This window comes from Plasmodium yoelii (genome assembly GCF_900002385.2).
Source record: "Plasmodium yoelii strain 17X genome assembly, chromosome: 10".
NCBI lineage: Eukaryota > Apicomplexa > Aconoidasida > Haemosporida > Plasmodiidae > Plasmodium > Plasmodium yoelii.
This window is the reverse complement of record NC_036182.2, coordinates 676,879-694,843: the sequence shown is the minus strand read 5'-3', so window position 1 is coordinate 694,843 and position 17,965 is coordinate 676,879. Positions and strand designations below refer to the sequence as shown.

Here is a 17,965-nt window from a genome sequence, read left to right as displayed (position 1 = left end):
TATATGCGCATTATTATATATGTGTATGTGATAATTTTATGTCCTTTTCTCAAACACAATTATCGATGACCTTTTTGTTAAAGTTCACCCAGGTAGCTATTCTTTTCATTTTTTTGTGTAAAAATATATAAATACGTGTATAAATGCATGCGTATTAATATTATTCTTCCATTTTTGTTTTATCCATTTTAATTGTCAAATTATACATAATAAATCACATTTCATGTATTTGTTTTGTTAAGTTTGGCCTCATTTAATTTTATTTCAGTTTATTAGCTTTATTTAACTTTGTTGATGTTTTTTTTTTTTTTTATTGCAGCGAAATAATTTTATGTAGCTATATGCACATTTTTTTTTTTTTTTTTTTTTTTTTTATCCTCCAAAATGTCAAATTGGCTATTAAATTCAGGTATTTTAGAAAGCATAAATTTAAGTTTTAATTTATACATAGTTTTACTAATTGTGTATAAATATTAATACTATCTCATATATAGGTATATAACATATTATATATATATCGAATTGTTTGATGGCTCATTATGTATAGGCAAATAAATAGGTACACAAATAAGTAAAATGATATGTATATATATAATATATGTATATATTTAATTGTTTTATAAATTTTTCCTATAATTATCAATAAAATACAATTGTCCATTCTACCAAATAATATTTGCTCTATGGTTTAATTATGTCTTATCATTGTGAGTTATTTTGGATATTTTTTTAAAACCGTGATATTGAAACGAATCACTAAAATTTATTCCATTTATTCCATTTATTCCATTTATTCCATTTAATTCGATATGTATTTTTACTAGCGATATATTTGTGAAGAGACTTATTTCATTCAAATGGATAAAAAATTTAATACTAAACAAATTAATATAATATACTAATCCATATTATATATATATTTTTTTTTATACATTTTCACACACACACACTAATATATCTCCAATATTCAAAAGTGGAATATACAAATGTGTAGAAAATAAAAAACACCTTTATGTATTCATTAGTTTTATTTATTTCATTGTAAGTGAGCTATTGATATTTACCAGTAAGGTTGTTTAAATATTTTCCATTTTATAATTATATGTAATAAAATGTATATTTTTCACATATATGAAAAAAGAGACACATTTTTTTGTTATATATATGCATTTTTCCCATATTTTAACCATTAATAATAGTAATAAAATTTAAATGGTATATGACATTTCTTGTTTTTATTGTTTTATATAAATTTATTTAAAAAATAAAATGTTTAACATAAATATATGTATTTGTATGAGGGGAATATATACTTGTGTAAATAAAAATAATATAGGCTAGTAAGCCTATTGTTGTTTGAAAATAAAATAAAGCTAATTTAAAACTAACACACAAAAAAAATATATGTAATTATTGAGATTGTCCATATTAATATTTATGAGCTAAAAATAAATAATACAAATTTTGTTATTCTATAAGAAAGATTAATAAGTTCCTTTACTTGTAATCTTTTTTCCTATTAGAACAAAATCGTTTTTTTGGTCAGCCTTCTGAAAAAAAAAAAAAAAAAAAAAAAAAAAAAAATATTACACTAATGAATATTAAATGTATATCTCATAATATGGGAAATGTAAAGATAAGTATATTTTTTTATTTATTTTTTATTTTTTTTTTTTTCATTTTTTTCCAACGATATACCGTATCAAAACCGTTTTTGCTTTTTATAACCCTTTTTAATTGTGTCTAAAAAAAAAATATTATACGATTTTCATAATAAGAAGAGAAATTATTTTTGCGTTATTTTCAACAAAATATATGTAAATAAATTTATTACATTTTTTATGGCAACTTTTTTGAAGAGTTTTGTGGTATTATTTTTTGCAGGTGTTGTTAATGTGCTTTTCTTGTTAGCCTCATTTTTTGGTGTTACATTTTTTGGTGTTAGATTTTTTTCGACCTTTTCTTCTATTTCATGTTTAACATTTTCTTGATCTTTCATAATTCGTGTATCAAAATATTTTACTTGATTTAGTATATCCTTAATAGTTATAAAATGTTCTTTTATTTTTCTATTTCCACTTAAATATAATTCTTTTAAATTATTTAAATTTTTCAAATATTTAAATTCGTCAATATTGTCTATTCTGTTCACACGAAGATCTAAAGTTTCGAGATTTTCCATTTCACAAAATTCACTTAAATTTCTATAAAAAAATTGATAAAAAAATTGATAAAAAAATGGATAAAAAAATTGATAAAAAAATGGATAAAAAATGGATAAAAAAAAGTTTAATGATGATTATACAAATGTTTATTTTATCTTGAGATTATATATTTAAGAAAAAGTTGAAACAAAAAAAAATTTTTATTTGATTAAGCATTATTAATTTTTTATCACCTTATTAGGTTGTTAGATATGTTCAAATTTTTCAAAGTCTGAGGAAATGAATTTGAGCATACTTTGGATATTTTATTATTTGACAAATTTAAAGTTTCAAGATTTTTTAAATAATTTAAATGTTTTAATAAATTTATATTATTTCCCTCTAAATTCAAGTTCTTTAAATTTTGTAAATTTTCACAATTTTTGAAAAAACAAGTCTTAGATATTATACAAAACCCTATATCAAGTTCCTGTCAAAAATATGAGAGTACAATATTTGAGTGTGTGCAAAGAATGTTCATATTTTATTTTGAAGAAAATACATGCACTGTTCAGGTAAATATTTTTTGTATACTTGTAAAGATTTAAAAGAATTTAGCACATTCTTCTTATTTTCACAAATGAAGGAATCTTCGTTTATATGCTTATTGTTGTTTAAGATTAGAACCTTTACAAAAATTGTATAAAAAAATTAAAAAATATTGTAAAAGCTTTTTTTTTTAAATTGTAAAAGCTTTTTTTTTTAAATTGTAAAAGCTTTTTTTTTTAAATTGTAAAAGCTTTTTTTTTAAATTGTAAAAGCTTTTTTTTTTAAATTGTAAGAGTATCGATTGTGATAACATTGCAACGAAATAACCAAATGAAATATCGAATTTTTTTTTTTTACACACCTTGAGATTATCCAAAGGTCCCAGATTTTTAATTGTGTTAATGTAATTGTTGGAAATGTCTAGGATCTCAAGATTTTTAAAATTATCATTGTTTATGTTAAATAATATATTTTTAATTTTAAGATTTTTAATTTCTAAAACTTTTAATGATGTATAAGGGGGGTAAATATTATATATCTCGAAAAATATATCAAGAGTATATACACTTTTAAAAAATTTTTTTGTGTCTATTTTTCTTTCTACATAATTATTATTTAATATTAACAGACTAGGGAATATATGTGTTAAATATAAATCAAGATTTGAAAAATTAATTTTATTATTATAAATATTTAATAAAACAAGCTGTTTTTTATTTTTTATTAAAATTAAGTTAGTGATATCTTTTATCAAATTATTATGTATATTTATTTCTATTAATTTTAAATTATTTAATATTGGTATATTACTTATTTTATTATATGAGCACCTTAATATTTTCAAATTTTTTAACACATTTATTTTATCAATATTTTTTATTTCATTATTGTCTAATATTATTTTTTCTATACAACATAATTCTCCATTTATAAAATTATCAATACTCACAATTTTATTATTTTTTAAATTTAACACTTTTAATTTTGGAGGCAATTTTAAGTTACTTAAATTTTCAATCCCATTATTTGATAAGTTTAAAATTTCCAATTTTGGAAAAGTTGAAAAATCAAGTAAATTGGTTAGCTCGAATTTTATATACAAGCTTGATAAGTCTATTTTCTTCACATAAAATTTATAGTTACTAAAATTTATTTCTTTGTACAACTTTTGATGGTTTTCCATTCTTATTATCTCTTCATCTATAGGTGTTTCACTTAGAAATCTGCATTCTATAGTTTGTTTATTGTCACAATCTGAAGAAAAAAAAATAGCTATATGTTAAAAAAAATAGCTACATGATAAAAAAAATAGCTATATGATAAAAAAAATAGCTACATGATAAAAAAAACATTGAATATAGAGATACACACACAATTAACTAAATGTATCCTCATTTGGAATTATACTTCCTCAACTTTGTTTATATAGTGACCTGTATAATGGATATTATTTTCAAAAGGTGTTTCCAAAAAGCAATATTGTCTTAGGTTTAAATCTGGTTTATTTACTAGTTCTATATCGTTAAATTTTTTTATAGATGGAAAAAGAATATGAACATGGTCATAATAATTTTGGTTAAAATATATAGAATTGCACTTAATTGATAAATATTGTATTTTTTGGTGATTTATGCTAAAATTCATTATTTGTTTATAATCATAAAGATAATTATATGACATATCAAAATGAATTAAGTTTTTAAATTTGTTACATATAGGTGTAATATCAAAAATACAATTAAATGATAAATCTAAATGTTCTAAATTTTCCATGTCATATTCTTCTATATGTTGAAAAAAATATTTTAAATTATGTATATTATTATTTTTTAAATATAATTCTTTTAAATTTATGAATTTGTCATGCAATAATTTTAGGCTTATTTTGCTTAAGTTCAAATTGTTTAAAAATAAAACATTTTCCTTTTTTTTATTTGTCTCATTATTGTTATCATCATTACACTGATTAATTGATGATAAAGGTAAATCACTAACTAGCGATTCCTCTTTTTTTTTTTTTACAATTTCAAGATCATCTAAGGATATAAGCTCAACCTTTTCCTTCATATGGATACTATTTTCATTATTATCAGCAACGTTGCTAATATCATTAATTGATTTTATACCTTCTTTAGAGAAGAGCAAAAAAAGATTTTTTCTTATTTCGCATATAACTTTACTTAACTTTATAAAATATTTTGTAATATTAAAAAAGTTTATAGAATCAAAATCTAGAGCATATTGCAAAAATTGATCCTTAATTTTATCGTTAAAATAGAAACAATCTATAGAAGGGTTATCATTTATTTCTTTATTATTTCCAATTGAATTAGTATTCATTTTTCCCATTTTGACATATTCCAAGAAATTTTTTTTCTTACTTTTTTCCTTCTCTATTTTAGCAACATAATTTGACTTATTTATATCCGGTTTGTCATTAATTTTTTCTTTGTTTTTATTTACCAAACTAACATTTACTATATATTTTAAATTTGTATGAACTGGTAAGGTATAATAAATTTTAAATTTAGATTCATTAATATTTTGATCTTCATTTTCTTTGTCTCCTTTTTTTTCATTTGCTTTATATTCTTGAGAACTATAAGCAGATACTTCTTTATATTCACTTGGGAATAAATAGGTTTCAACAATATATATAGGAAATACTAAAAAGTCTAATTTTTTATATGCCATAATTTTTTTTTTTATGTTAATATCATTTTTCAAATCTATAAAATAATCTTCTTTTTTTTTCTTATAATAAATTAAATGCACCAAATCGTTTATGCAATCTTCTTCCAAAAAAAGTCTAAATGAAAAAAAAATATGAATGTGTAAGGAAATTAATAAAATTATATGAACATGTTTTGTAATTTTATGAGATACTTTCTAGAAAATGTATATCCAAATAAATAACATGCACAATACAGAAAAATCAGCTATGTTCATATATATAACTAATTTGTCACATAATTTTTTTTTTTTTAATCATTTCAAGGGTTTACTTAATAAGTGTTTTTAAAATGTGATTTATATTGTAACATGAACAAACATAATTTTTTTCAAAAAACTTTTTTTTCTCGGGGTCGTCACTTGTCTTTTCTTCTTCATCAAACTCAAAAAAGTTGTTTATTTTGCAACTAAAAAAATAAATAGTAATTTTTTATTATTTTTCACTACATTTTATGTGTATATATGTATTATAGGAAACTGTTTTAACATTATTAAATATTACTAATTGTATGGATGCAAAAAAAGAAGTTTTTTTTGGTAAATTAAGCTATTTAGATGGTTTTCTCTGGTATAAAAAAATAAAAGAAAGAAAAAAAAAATTAAGAAATGAATTTTTATAATCATATTAACACTGAAAGAATATTAAAAAATGATTACATCATTTCATCCAGTTGGCCATGGTTTAGTTTTTTTACTTTTATTATATTTTCAATTTTTATATCATCTACAAAATAATTTTTCAGTGTTTCTGATTTGAACATTAATTTTATAAAGTCTTCGATTTTTTTATATCTATAAAAGAACAAAGTATAGAAATTTATGTAAATATATGAACAGACAGGTAAAAGTGAGAAAAAAGACTCATAAAGTACATGAACATGCATATTAATATGTATTTTATATTCACATATGTAAGGAAAACTTAACAAGTAATTATTTCTCTTTTTTGTTAACTTACTCATCCTGGCCGGTGGTTATGTTTTTGAAAAAAATGTTGAAGTAAGAGTTCATTGATGTCGTGATGTATTTTATTTGTAAATTTTTCTCCTCTTTTAATCGGCGCATTATATAATTAAATCTACAATAAAATAAATTAAAAAGGGGCAATAATAATATCCGAAATATATTAACGTTTTTTTTTTTTTTTTTTTTTTTTTTTAAAAAAGACAAATAAATATGTATAGACGAAGATAAAACAGAAAACACAGGTACCTGGAAATATATGCGCTTAATAAAAAATTTATTTCATCTTTTATTTTTAGCATGGATTCCTTTTTATCGTGCTTAGTTAAATTAAAAAAATTTGTAAGATATGGAAAAAATCAATAAAAACGATTTTTGCATGTACAATTCAGAATATTTAAGAAAAGGTTATGTATGTTCATAATATTTTACATTCATTTGGAGAAATTCTTCTATATTGCAATAGGAATGAAATGGCTTTAATGCATTGTTTAGGTAGCATATATTTTTGTTATTTATAAATAATATATGATATTTTTCTTTGTAATATTTCTCTTGGACTAGATTTATTTTAAAATCAATAATGCTTTTTAAAACTTCCATATCTCGTAACGTTGTTTTTCTATTTTTGTCCACAATTATTTCATGGTCTAATATCTTGTATAATAAAATTAGTATTATTATTTTATTATTATTTTATTATTGTTATTTTATTTTTATTATATAAGAGATATACTCAAAATGAAGAGGTGTAATTTTCAAATAACTATATAATTCAAAAGTTCTATAAACTTGTTAATATTTTTTTTGTGTGTTACTTGTAAATTTGGAAAATTATTAAAAAAGTAATGTTTATACAATATGCTATTCACCAAGACATTATTTCCTTGAAAGAAAAAAAATTTAAGTTATTTCAAATAGAATGTTTGGAAAGGTACATGTTACATGATTTTACACACATATGTTTGTAATTTTTTTTTTTTTTTATTACTGTAATATATTGAATTTAAATATAATTCTTTTAAATGGGTTAAATGCCAAAGGACTTGTACGTCTTCAAATTTTTGAAGTCTATATAAATAATAATTTGTTAATAAAAATTATAGCTCGATAAAATAAAAATTGTATAAATATTATGACTGTACAGAAAAAATAATAAAATTTTATTAACCTGTTCCCACTAACATTTAAATATTCTATATTTTCGTTATTTTTTAATGGGTCTAAATTTTTAATTTTATTGTTAGCTATATTTATATGTATCAAGCTTTTTGTATTAGATAAAAAATTTATATTTTCTATTTGATTGTCGCTTAAATCTATATATGTCAAATTTTTATTTTCTTCAATATTTATAAATTTTTCAGTTAGTTTATTATTGAATAAGTTTAACTTTTCGAGTTTCGTCAAGCTCTTTATTCCTAATTTTGATTTTCCCAATTTGAAATTAAAAAAAAATATATGAAAAAAATAAAATGTCTAATATCGAGATTATGTAATTTTGTTTTATACTCATAAGAAACCAAACTATGATGATAACAAATATTTATTTTTTTATGTATAATACAAATATAAAAATAGCTAAAAAAAAAAAAAAAAAAAAAAAAAAACAGTTTACTAACTTTATCAACTTGTTTATTATTCTATTTACCTAGTATACTCTCAATTTGATTAATTTGCAAAAACAAAATTTCCAAATTTACACATTTGAAGAGTGGGCTTATATCAGTAATATTATTTTTTATTAAATATAATTCTTTTATATTTTTAAATTGATCAAATATATTAAGGTTAATAGATTTTTCCATGCATATTTCTATCGTTTCAATTTCTTCATTTTGTTTTAATTCAAGATTATTAGAATATTTAATTAATTCTAATAAACTTCTAAAATTATTAAAAAGTTAAGAATGAGTATATGATATATGTTTGTTCTACATCCACAAATATGGTTAACCTTATTGGGACCATATTTGTAGATACTATATGTGCGTCTATCCAATATAAGAATTTATTGTTCATGATTTTTATTTATTATTTATGATTTTTATTTATTATTTATGATTTTTATTTATTATTTATGATTTATTTTTGGTGTCTTACTTATCATTAATTCCCTCATCCATTGTATAATTCTGAAACCTAAAAAAATTGTATATAAATTTATTTGGAAAAAAAGAGAACTATATTGATATGCCCAACAATAATAGCAAATTTATTACGGAATTATTAGATATATTATTCTCATATTTATTTTCCTTAATTTTTTATTCTATTAAAAATAAAGACTATAAAGTGCGAATTACATCAGGTCTTATTTTTTCTTTTGCATATTCATTATTACATAATACTTATTATATTATCATTTTATCGTGTTTATAAATTATGGTATTATATATATATATATAAATATTTATTCTACATTTTCAATAAGCCATTTTTTTTATAATGTTGAAAAAAAAAATTAATATATACGCATTTTTTCCCTATTCCCATTGGCCTATATCGAATGTATTTGCACTGTGTGCAATAAAAAGGCATATGAAAAGTGAAACAAACAAATAATAAATAAAATAATAATAAATAAAATAAAAAAATGATAATAAAATAAATAAATAAATAAATAAATAAATAAATAAATAAACAAAATAACAAAATGAACGATATAATATGAAAAAAATAGGAATTGTAAAAAATAATGATGGGGAGGCTATGGTAAATTAAGATGGAGAAAAATAAATAATGTTAAAAAATTAATATATCAATTGCTGTATGCATTTATAGAATTTTGATAAAATTAGGAAAAATTTAACAGTCTATATTATGTATAGAAATTTAAGACACATTTCTTTTGTTATCAAAAAAATTAATCTAACAACATTGCCTTGTATAGCTATTTTTTTTTGCACTTACCTAATATATGCAGTCTTCAAGTTTGGAAATATAATAAAAAATATGCAAAAAAAATATGAACAAAATATGGAAAAAATATGAACAAAATATGGAAAAAATATGAACAAAATATGAAAAAAATATGAACAAAATATGGAAAAAATATGAAAAAAATATGAAAAAAAATAATAACATATTTATATGCATTTTTAAGTATATTGGCTTTGTTAGGCAAGCAAAATTCAGAAAGTAAATTATCTTATTTGGTTGAATGTCATATATGTATGTATATATATAATAAAAGAAAAATAATAATAACACAATTTATTTTATCCTTATTCCTTGTCGAAGAAATGCCTACAAAAAATATATTACTCGTTTGATAAAAAAGTAAAAAAAAAAAAAAAGAGAGAACTCGCGAGGTTATTATTAATAATGAGTGGCAACAAAAATGATGTAAAGAAGCTCATTAATAAGGAGCAAAAAAAAAAAAGGAAGATAGAAAAGGAAAAAGTTGGAAGCGAACGAAATGGTCAAGAAGAAAATAATGACCATGTTAATAACATTTGTGAAGAATTACCTGACCAGTCAGAAGAAAAAGGTGGGAATGGTCAGGAAGAAAATAATGATCATGTTAATAATGCTTGGGAAGAATTACCTGACCAGTCAGAAAAAAAAAGTGGGAATGGTCAGGAAGAAAACAATGATCATGTTAATAATGCTTGGGAAGAATTACCTGACCAGTCAGAAAAAAAAGGTGAAAATGGTCAAGAAAAAGAGAGAAAAATAAAAAATGAGAATAATAAAAATAACGAAAGTAACAATAGTAGTGTAAATGAAAAAAAAATAAAGATAAATGAAGAAATTAAAGAATTCATACAAAAACGAATACCAAATATTAGTAGAGATTTAAGTGTAGACGTTTCAGTAGCAATACCAGCAACAATTATAAACAATAAAAATGATGTTATAAAATCATATTTATCAAGTTATTTAGCTAGAATATTTACAATTTTTTCAATTTCTAAAATATATATATATGATGATGGATTTGAAATAAATTGTAATGAACGAAATGAAATAAAAAATACAATTTCTCAGAAAACAAATAAAGAACATTTTTCTTGTTCAAGTAGAGAAAATAATGAAAAAAATGAAAATAATAAAAATAATAAAAATAATAAAAAATTTGAATATTCTTATTTATGCAAATATTTACATTTTAATCTACAATATTTAGAAACGCCACAATATTTACGAAAACATTTATTTCCTATTACAAATTTTTTAAAGCATTCTGGAATTATGAGTCCAGTAGATGCACCTCATCATTTAAGAAGTGATGAATGGCTTCCATTTAGAGAAGGAGTTGTTATAAAAAAAAATTCAAATAGTATAATTGTTGATGTTGGTTTGTTTTCAAATGTTTTGGTAGAAAATATTTATAATATAAATATTGGAACTAGAGTTACTATTTTATTTGATTCATATGCTTTTAATAATTTTAAAAATAAAAACACAAAAAATTTATTTATAGGAAAAGTTATACATCCATCAATGCCAAAATTGTATAATATTTATTGGGGATATACTATACATATTTTAAAAAATCTTACAGATGTGTTTGATATACAAGTAGATTGTATTATTGGAACATCCGAAAGAGGCGATCCTATTCAGGATCTTAAAACGCAAATTAAAAGTGCCAAGTAAAAAGCAAAAATGGAAAAGATGCACATTGTTTCGATTTTTTACATTTTCCACATTTTTTGCATTTTCCACATTTTTCCCATTTTTCCCATTTTCCCCATTTTCCAGGTCCATCCTGATTGTGTTTGGAAACCGAGACGGAGTGGAAGACTTGTTTATCAGAGAGCGAGAAATGAAAAAAAATAAAATGTATACTGGAAAAAAGCGAATAAAAGTTTTGAATAAAATATTAAAAAAATTTGACTATTTTATAAATACTTGCCCAAAACAAACCTCAAGAACAATAAGAACAGAAGAAGCAATAAGTATAACATTGTCTCTATTTCAAAATATTCTAAATTAAATAATATTTATATAATTACATATTTTGATAGTTTATTTATTCATATAATGGTATATTTAATTTTGAAAATAGAGATCTACATCAGGGTTGAAATGTGGGATGTTGTATATTTTCTTTGCTCTTTTTCTCTGTTGATTAATTTGTAAATTTTCTCGTTCATATAATATACTTTTGAAAAGAACTTTCCACATATTTTTTATTTGTTTAGATTTTTGATCAATTATAAATGCATCTTGTTTTTGTTTTTGTGTTAAATATAAATTTTTAAATAATTCCAAGTCCTTTTTTTTTATAACAATTTTATCAGCTAATATTTTGGGGTTTGTTTTATTATTATTTTTTAAATATTTACTATAAAAATATGGATTATTATTATATATTATTTTACAAGGAATCTTATCTTTAATATTTTTAAATATATATTTAAGTTGAATATTATACACACATATATCATCATTATTTAGTTCAATTATATTATTAGGTTTTAAATGTGCAAGCAGTTTATTTTTCAATTTTTGAATCTTTTCTTGTTTGCTATAAATGTAATCAAATTGGCCCATATTTTTGTCCACATCTTGCCCCAAATTTTGATTCACATTTTTGTCCAAATTTTTGTCCAAATTTTGCCCCAAATTTTGCCCCACATCTTGCCCCCCATTTTGCCCCCCATTTTTATCGAAACTTTTAATGGCATTCTGAGGAGTGCACGAACTTGGGCTTCTCAACTTTTTTTGAAAATCAGCATAAAGAGGGATCTTAGATTTCGTAAAAGAATCATAATCGAATTTTAAAGGTTGTTCAGTATCACTAATATAATAAATTTTATTTTCTATGAATTCTCTTTTTTTTAAATTATATAAATGTTCTTTTAAATAAACATTTTCACCACCAAATAAACCAACAGGAATATTTGGATATATAATTTGATTTTTTTTTAACATTGATTTTAGAATGTAATAATCTGATTTTATAAAATGTGATTTTTCTTTTGGTATCATATTTTTTACATATAAATTATATAAATATTTATCATCGTTTATATCTAAAATTTTTTCAAATTCATTATATTTTTTTGTTTTATTCATTTTATATGAAACACTTCTAAATGTATTTCTTATTAATGAAGATAATCTATTTCCTTTAATTATATTTTTATTCAAATATATTTTTTTTTTGGAAATTTCAGAATTATTTGTAGATATATTATTAACTATTTTTAATTTATGTCTTACTGTAATATCTTTTAATATTCCATATTTATTTATAGAAATATATAAATTATAATTATCTAAATTGTTAAAATATTTACACATATGTGTATTTATTAACACTTTTATATATTTATTATTAAGATTTTGTTTATATACTAACTTTTCATATTGATCATAAATAAATTCATTATATAAACATATAGATTTATTTTTTATAGGATTTATAAAATTAGATATATTTTTTATTTTGTTATTTTCATGTTTTAATTCATTAATATTATTTACTAAATTATTTATATTTTTTTTTTTTATATTTTCTGGACTACCTATATTTGAAAATGAATTTATTATCTCTTTATTTTCTTCTTCTATTTCAAAATTGAATAATTCACAATTTTGTTTTTTTTGGAATTTTTTTTTTTTTTTTTTTTCAGAAAATGTATCCCCATTTTTTATGTGTATTACCATTAATATATTTTGTGGTTTTATAACATTATCACTATTTTTGTCAACATTTCGAATTATAAAAATTTTATTTTTGTGTTCTATATACATATTTCCTTTGTAATTATTACATAATATTTTAAATCCGCCATAACTGTTACCCTTTCTTTTGTTTAACATGTTTAACATGTTTAACATTTTTAATTCGTGAATATTATCAGGGCCACATCCACTCTTGTATTCGTGATTAGCATTTTTTTCGTTCTCTTTTCCGTTCTTTTTTTCGTTCTTTTTTTCGTTCTTTTTTTTGGAAATATTTGGACTTTTTTCCACTTCATCTTCCGATGTTTCACTTATTATTATAACTTGATCGTTTGTTTGGTTTATATTTGAATTATGATTATTTTTTTCGTTATATTCAATATCACTATCTTGAGTTTGATCTGTATCTTCTTTATCTGAATTTTTTCGATGATTTATAAATAAAGATTTCGAAAATTCAGAAATAGATTTTATTTTTTTGATTTTTTTTAAGGTTCTAATTTCCTCTGGGTTTTGAGGTAATGGCAATAAAATGTGAAAGAGCTTTGTTTCATTTTTATTAAAACTGAAATTTTTTGAAAAATTATAAAAATTAAAATAATATATGTTATAACAAAAGAAGAAAGAAATCCATTTATTAAAGCTGGTTGAATAGCATTCTGAAAATATTTGAAACGGTACATTTTTTCCTCCGCATTTTACTCCGCATTTTACTGCATCTTTTCCTGAACCGTTTCCTCCATTTTGACCGAGTGTGCAAACATTTTCTCGAACAAAAACGACATCTTGGTCAGAAAGATTTGGAGTATCAATACTATCATCATTATTAATTTGAGAGATAAAATAATTGTTAAAAAAATTGTTTTTATTAATATCGGAATTATAATTATTTATATATATTTTTACAATTTCATTTTCACGTTTTTTGTCTATATATTCGGAATTCATATCTGGTAATGTAATACAAATACGACTCGGAATATTTAAATATCTACATAAAGAAATAAACAATAAATTTATCAAAATATTATTACCTCTTTTTCTATTTATAGCTCTAATTAATCGAAATATATATGAGCCTCGAATATATTTTTTAATTATACTATCAGTGGCTACCCAATATGTATCATCTAAAACCAATTTGAAATTATTTTTTATGAATAAAAATAAATATACTGGATCTTTATATAATACGTTATCATTATTATTATCATTATTTCCACTTTTATAATTTACATATACTGAATAAATCATTGCTTGTATCAATTTATTGTTACACAAATTATTTAAAAAATAGATATTTCCTAACCAACATAATAAAAATACGATTAATTTGTTTCCTTCAATTTTTTTTTCTATATTTTTTTTTTTTAATTCTTTATAGTTTATTAATTCGTTTTCAATTTTGTTCTCTTTATATTTTTCATTTTTCATGTTTTTTTTTTTTTCCACATTAACACAAGTTTGAACAATTTTTACATCAGAACTACAACTATGGTTACTATTTATTTCAGTTTCGTTGGAATTTGTTTCATTTTCTTCTAAACAAATATAATCTTGTTCATTAAATCCAAGAAAACTATTACATTGTAAGTTTTCTGATTCATTTTCACTCAAATCATCACTTAAATTTTGTTTATTTTGTAAAATTGTTAGTTCATCTTTTCCAAATAATTCCTCATCGATATCGTTTAATTCGCTATTATTATCTTCATCTTTTTCATCTTTTTCATCTTTTTCATCTTTTTCATCTTTTTCATCTTTTTCATCTTTTTCATCTTTTTCATCTTTTTCATCTTTTTCATCATCTTCTTCTTCGATATGTCTTTTTTTTGTTTTTTCCCCCCCCATTTTTCCCCTTTTTTTTCAAAATTTTCTATAGTTTGGTACGATTATTAACATTCCACATTTATTACTATTTTGTAATTAACACAAAAATGTTTCCTTTTTTTATTTATCAATTTCGAGTATAGTAATATATCATTTAGTTTCTACACTCATTATGATTATTTCATTTATTTATTTTTTTATTTTTATTTTTTTTTTTTTCACCATTAATTTAGTCAATTATATAAATATTTAAACAGGCCTCTGTAAGTCATCTCTATTTTATTTTTCCATTATTTTTCAAACTAAAAAAAGTGCAAAAATGTATATTTTGTTATATTTTGTTATATTTTATTATATCTTCTTACATTTTATTATATTTTATTTTATTACATTTCTTACATTTCTTATATTTTATTTTATTACATTTCTTACATTTTGTGGCCTCGTTTTAAAAGCAAATAAATATTCATTTTACGTTTTAAAAATTTTTCAAAAGCATTTAAACTAAATTATAAAATTATTAACAATGATCATCCAAAATAAGCAGATATACATACATGCATACATACGCGTGTGTATAAATATTGATATTTTGTCAACAGTTTTAATTATATAAAATTTTTTATTTATTTTGTTTTTCCCGAATTTGTATATTTGGTACAATATAGAATCCCGGTTATATATTGTATGCACTTTTTTTATGAGTGCATGTGTTTGGTTAAAAATGTACAAAAAAAGAGCAAATAAATAAGCAATAATCAGATATATTATATTGTTTACAATGAAAATGATGAAGATGATGAAGATGATGAAAATGATGAAGATGATGAAAATGATGAAGATGATGAAGATGATGAAAATGATGAAGATGATGAAAATGATGAAGATGATGAAAATGGTGAAAATGATGAAAATGGTGATAAATGAAAGATTGGCATAAGAAAAAATCGGAAATATTCCAATGTAGCTTTTATTGTAAAAAATTATTTTAAAGAAGTGGGCAACGAAAAAGGAATGATGATCGGAAATCTCTTAAAATTCATCTCATATATATTTTTTTTATATTTTTGTTCTAAAATTTTTATATGGCTTATATAAATTGATACCCCTTTCCCTTCCAGTTCTTATTATGCAAATATGGTTACATATGTTGATCTATCTAAATGGTTAAATTATTTCGTTAATTTTTTTTTAAAGTAACGAAACAAACTTCAAATAATCGATCTTTAATGATTTTTCCATTTTTTTTTGTAATTTCATATAAAACTTGTGTTGGACCTTCTTCTAAAGGTATTATAAGTTTTCCATTTTCTGCTAATAATTTTATTAATATATCAGGAAGTTCACTAGCAGATGCACCAACATGAATCGCATCAAAAAAACCTAATTCTTTTTGTTCTTCTTCATTTACTTGATATATATTTTTATGTATAATTTTAAAATTTTCTATATTTAATAATTCTGGTTTATCTTTTTTTATATTTCCAATTGAAAAATCTACTAACTCTTTTACTCTTTCTATTCCAATAACAAAAGAATTTTTATTTTTTAAAACGTTTGTTCGTATTGCCATACATACTGTAAGATATCCTGACCCCGAACCTATTTTGGTCATAAAAAGTGGAGAGTAAAAATGTGGAAAAAAATAAATAACCACTCATTATATGCACACATATACAGATGACCACTCACGAGAATGGTAAATGGTGTTGTCCACAAATGTGACATCGCATTTGTCTCTGTTTTCGCAATTTTTTTCTCAATTTGTTCTCAATTTGTTCTCAATTTTTTTTTTATTTTTTTATTTTTTTATTTTTTTATTTATTTTTTTTTTTTTTTTCCAAAACTTACCAACATCAATTGCCCTTGAACCCGGTTTTAACACATTCATAAGCCGTTTTAAGGATAAAGCATGCATGTGTGGAGATGATATAGTTACACCATGACTAATGTAAATAGGAGTATCGACATATGGATTTTCTTTTATATATCTACCTCGATCTACCTAAGAAAAGTAGTTTCAATATATGTGTATGTAAAAGATATTAATATATATAATTTTTAGTATAATTCTTAAAACGATAACAAATTTACACGTTTATTTAATAATACAACATGTATATTTTTTAATAAAATTAATTAAATAGTTAAATTTGTTTTTTTTTATATTAAAAATAACCATAATTATATTTATTTTATCATCCAACAAACCTGTAACATAGTATCATATACTTCATCATCATCAATTATTCCTCTTCTTTTTAAATTATTAATTAAATCGATATGGTTATTTTCTACTAGAGCATACATACTATTTGAGATGTGTGTGTGTGTGATATCTTGTATATTCTATTTGTGTATTTATTTGTGTATTTATTTGTATATTCTATTTGTATACTATATTTTTTCAGGGAATTTATAAATATATACAGATTAGCTTTATTAGTGTGTTTACAAAATATAAAATTTGATGCTTTTGATTTAACTAATAATTTTTGTATAATCTTAAAATTTATATTTGATATATATTAGAAGTTTTAAAACTGAATAAAACATATTGTATTTTTTTTTTCTTTTTTTTTCTTTTTTTTTCTTTTTTTTTCTTTTTTTTCTTTTTTTTTTTTTTTTTTTTTTGTACAATGTTAATTATTTTTTTAAGTACATTTTTATTAAGTATAGATAAAAGAGCATGGAGATTTTCTACAAAATGTGAAAAGTAAAAAACGTAATATGTGTACAAAAAAAATGGCAAAAAATTGCCAAAAATGAAATAAAAATGAAATAAAAATGAAATAAAAATGAAATAAAATATTCCTAGTAATAATACATAAGCTTGTTAGCAATCCAATTTTAAGTACCCATATTTTGTCTTAATAAAAAAATAAAATATTTGTTTAAATTTATTTATAAATAGTACATCAAAAAATAAAAAATTTATATTGGATTTATTATTTTTCCAATTATTATATATAAAAATTGTGAAAATAAAAATATTGAATTTTTCTTATTACACATTTAAATAAATAATAAATAATAAATGCTAGAATTAAGATATCTACATGTAGTCAAAACAAAGCAATTTATTTTATACATGATAATGGTGA

The 17,965-nt window shown here is 21.1% G+C and overlaps 4 protein-coding genes across 4 annotated transcripts; 1 reads left to right on the top strand and 3 right to left on the bottom strand.

The window, feature by feature from the left end:
• Nucleotides 1-1,484: 1,484 nt before the first annotated feature.
• On the bottom strand, nt 1,485-8,515 carry PY17X_1014000 (leucine-rich repeat protein; the record flags this gene model as incomplete). Its single annotated transcript, XM_022956213.1, has 18 exons — nt 1,485-1,550; nt 1,699-1,743; nt 1,835-2,204; nt 2,399-2,634; nt 2,739-2,831; nt 3,055-3,947; nt 4,127-5,502; nt 5,699-5,833; nt 5,929-5,991; nt 6,084-6,218; nt 6,385-6,504; nt 6,639-6,709; nt 6,822-7,046; nt 7,208-7,275; nt 7,381-7,460; nt 7,561-7,810; nt 8,041-8,276; nt 8,493-8,515. The coding sequence occupies 18 exons, from the start codon at nt 8,513-8,515 to the stop codon at nt 1,485-1,487; spliced, it is 4,485 nt and encodes a 1,494-aa protein (XP_022813287.1).
• Nucleotides 8,516-9,716: 1,201 nt separating this feature from the next.
• On the top strand, nt 9,717-11,334 carry PY17X_1013900 (uncharacterized protein; the record flags this gene model as incomplete). The annotated part of the gene is made up of 2 exons (XM_720185.1): nt 9,717-10,990; nt 11,100-11,334. The coding sequence occupies 2 exons, from the start codon at nt 9,717-9,719 to the stop codon at nt 11,332-11,334; spliced, it is 1,509 nt and encodes a 502-aa protein (XP_725278.1).
• A 56-nt stretch (nt 11,335-11,390) lies between these two features.
• On the bottom strand, nt 11,391-14,882 carry PY17X_1013800 (conserved Plasmodium protein, unknown function; the record flags this gene model as incomplete). Its single annotated transcript, XM_022956212.1, has 1 exon — nt 11,391-14,882. The coding sequence occupies one exon, from the start codon at nt 14,880-14,882 to the stop codon at nt 11,391-11,393; it is 3,492 nt and encodes a 1,163-aa protein (XP_022813286.1).
• A 1,159-nt stretch (nt 14,883-16,041) lies between these two features.
• On the bottom strand, nt 16,042-17,171 carry PY17X_1013700 (protein-L-isoaspartate(D-aspartate) O-methyltransferase, putative; the record flags this gene model as incomplete). Its single annotated transcript, XM_022956211.1, has 3 exons — nt 16,042-16,463; nt 16,713-16,866; nt 17,073-17,171. 3 exons carry the CDS (start codon nt 17,169-17,171, stop codon nt 16,042-16,044), a joined length of 675 nt encoding a protein of 224 aa, XP_022813285.1.
• Between the last annotated feature and the right edge of the window lie 794 nt (nt 17,172-17,965).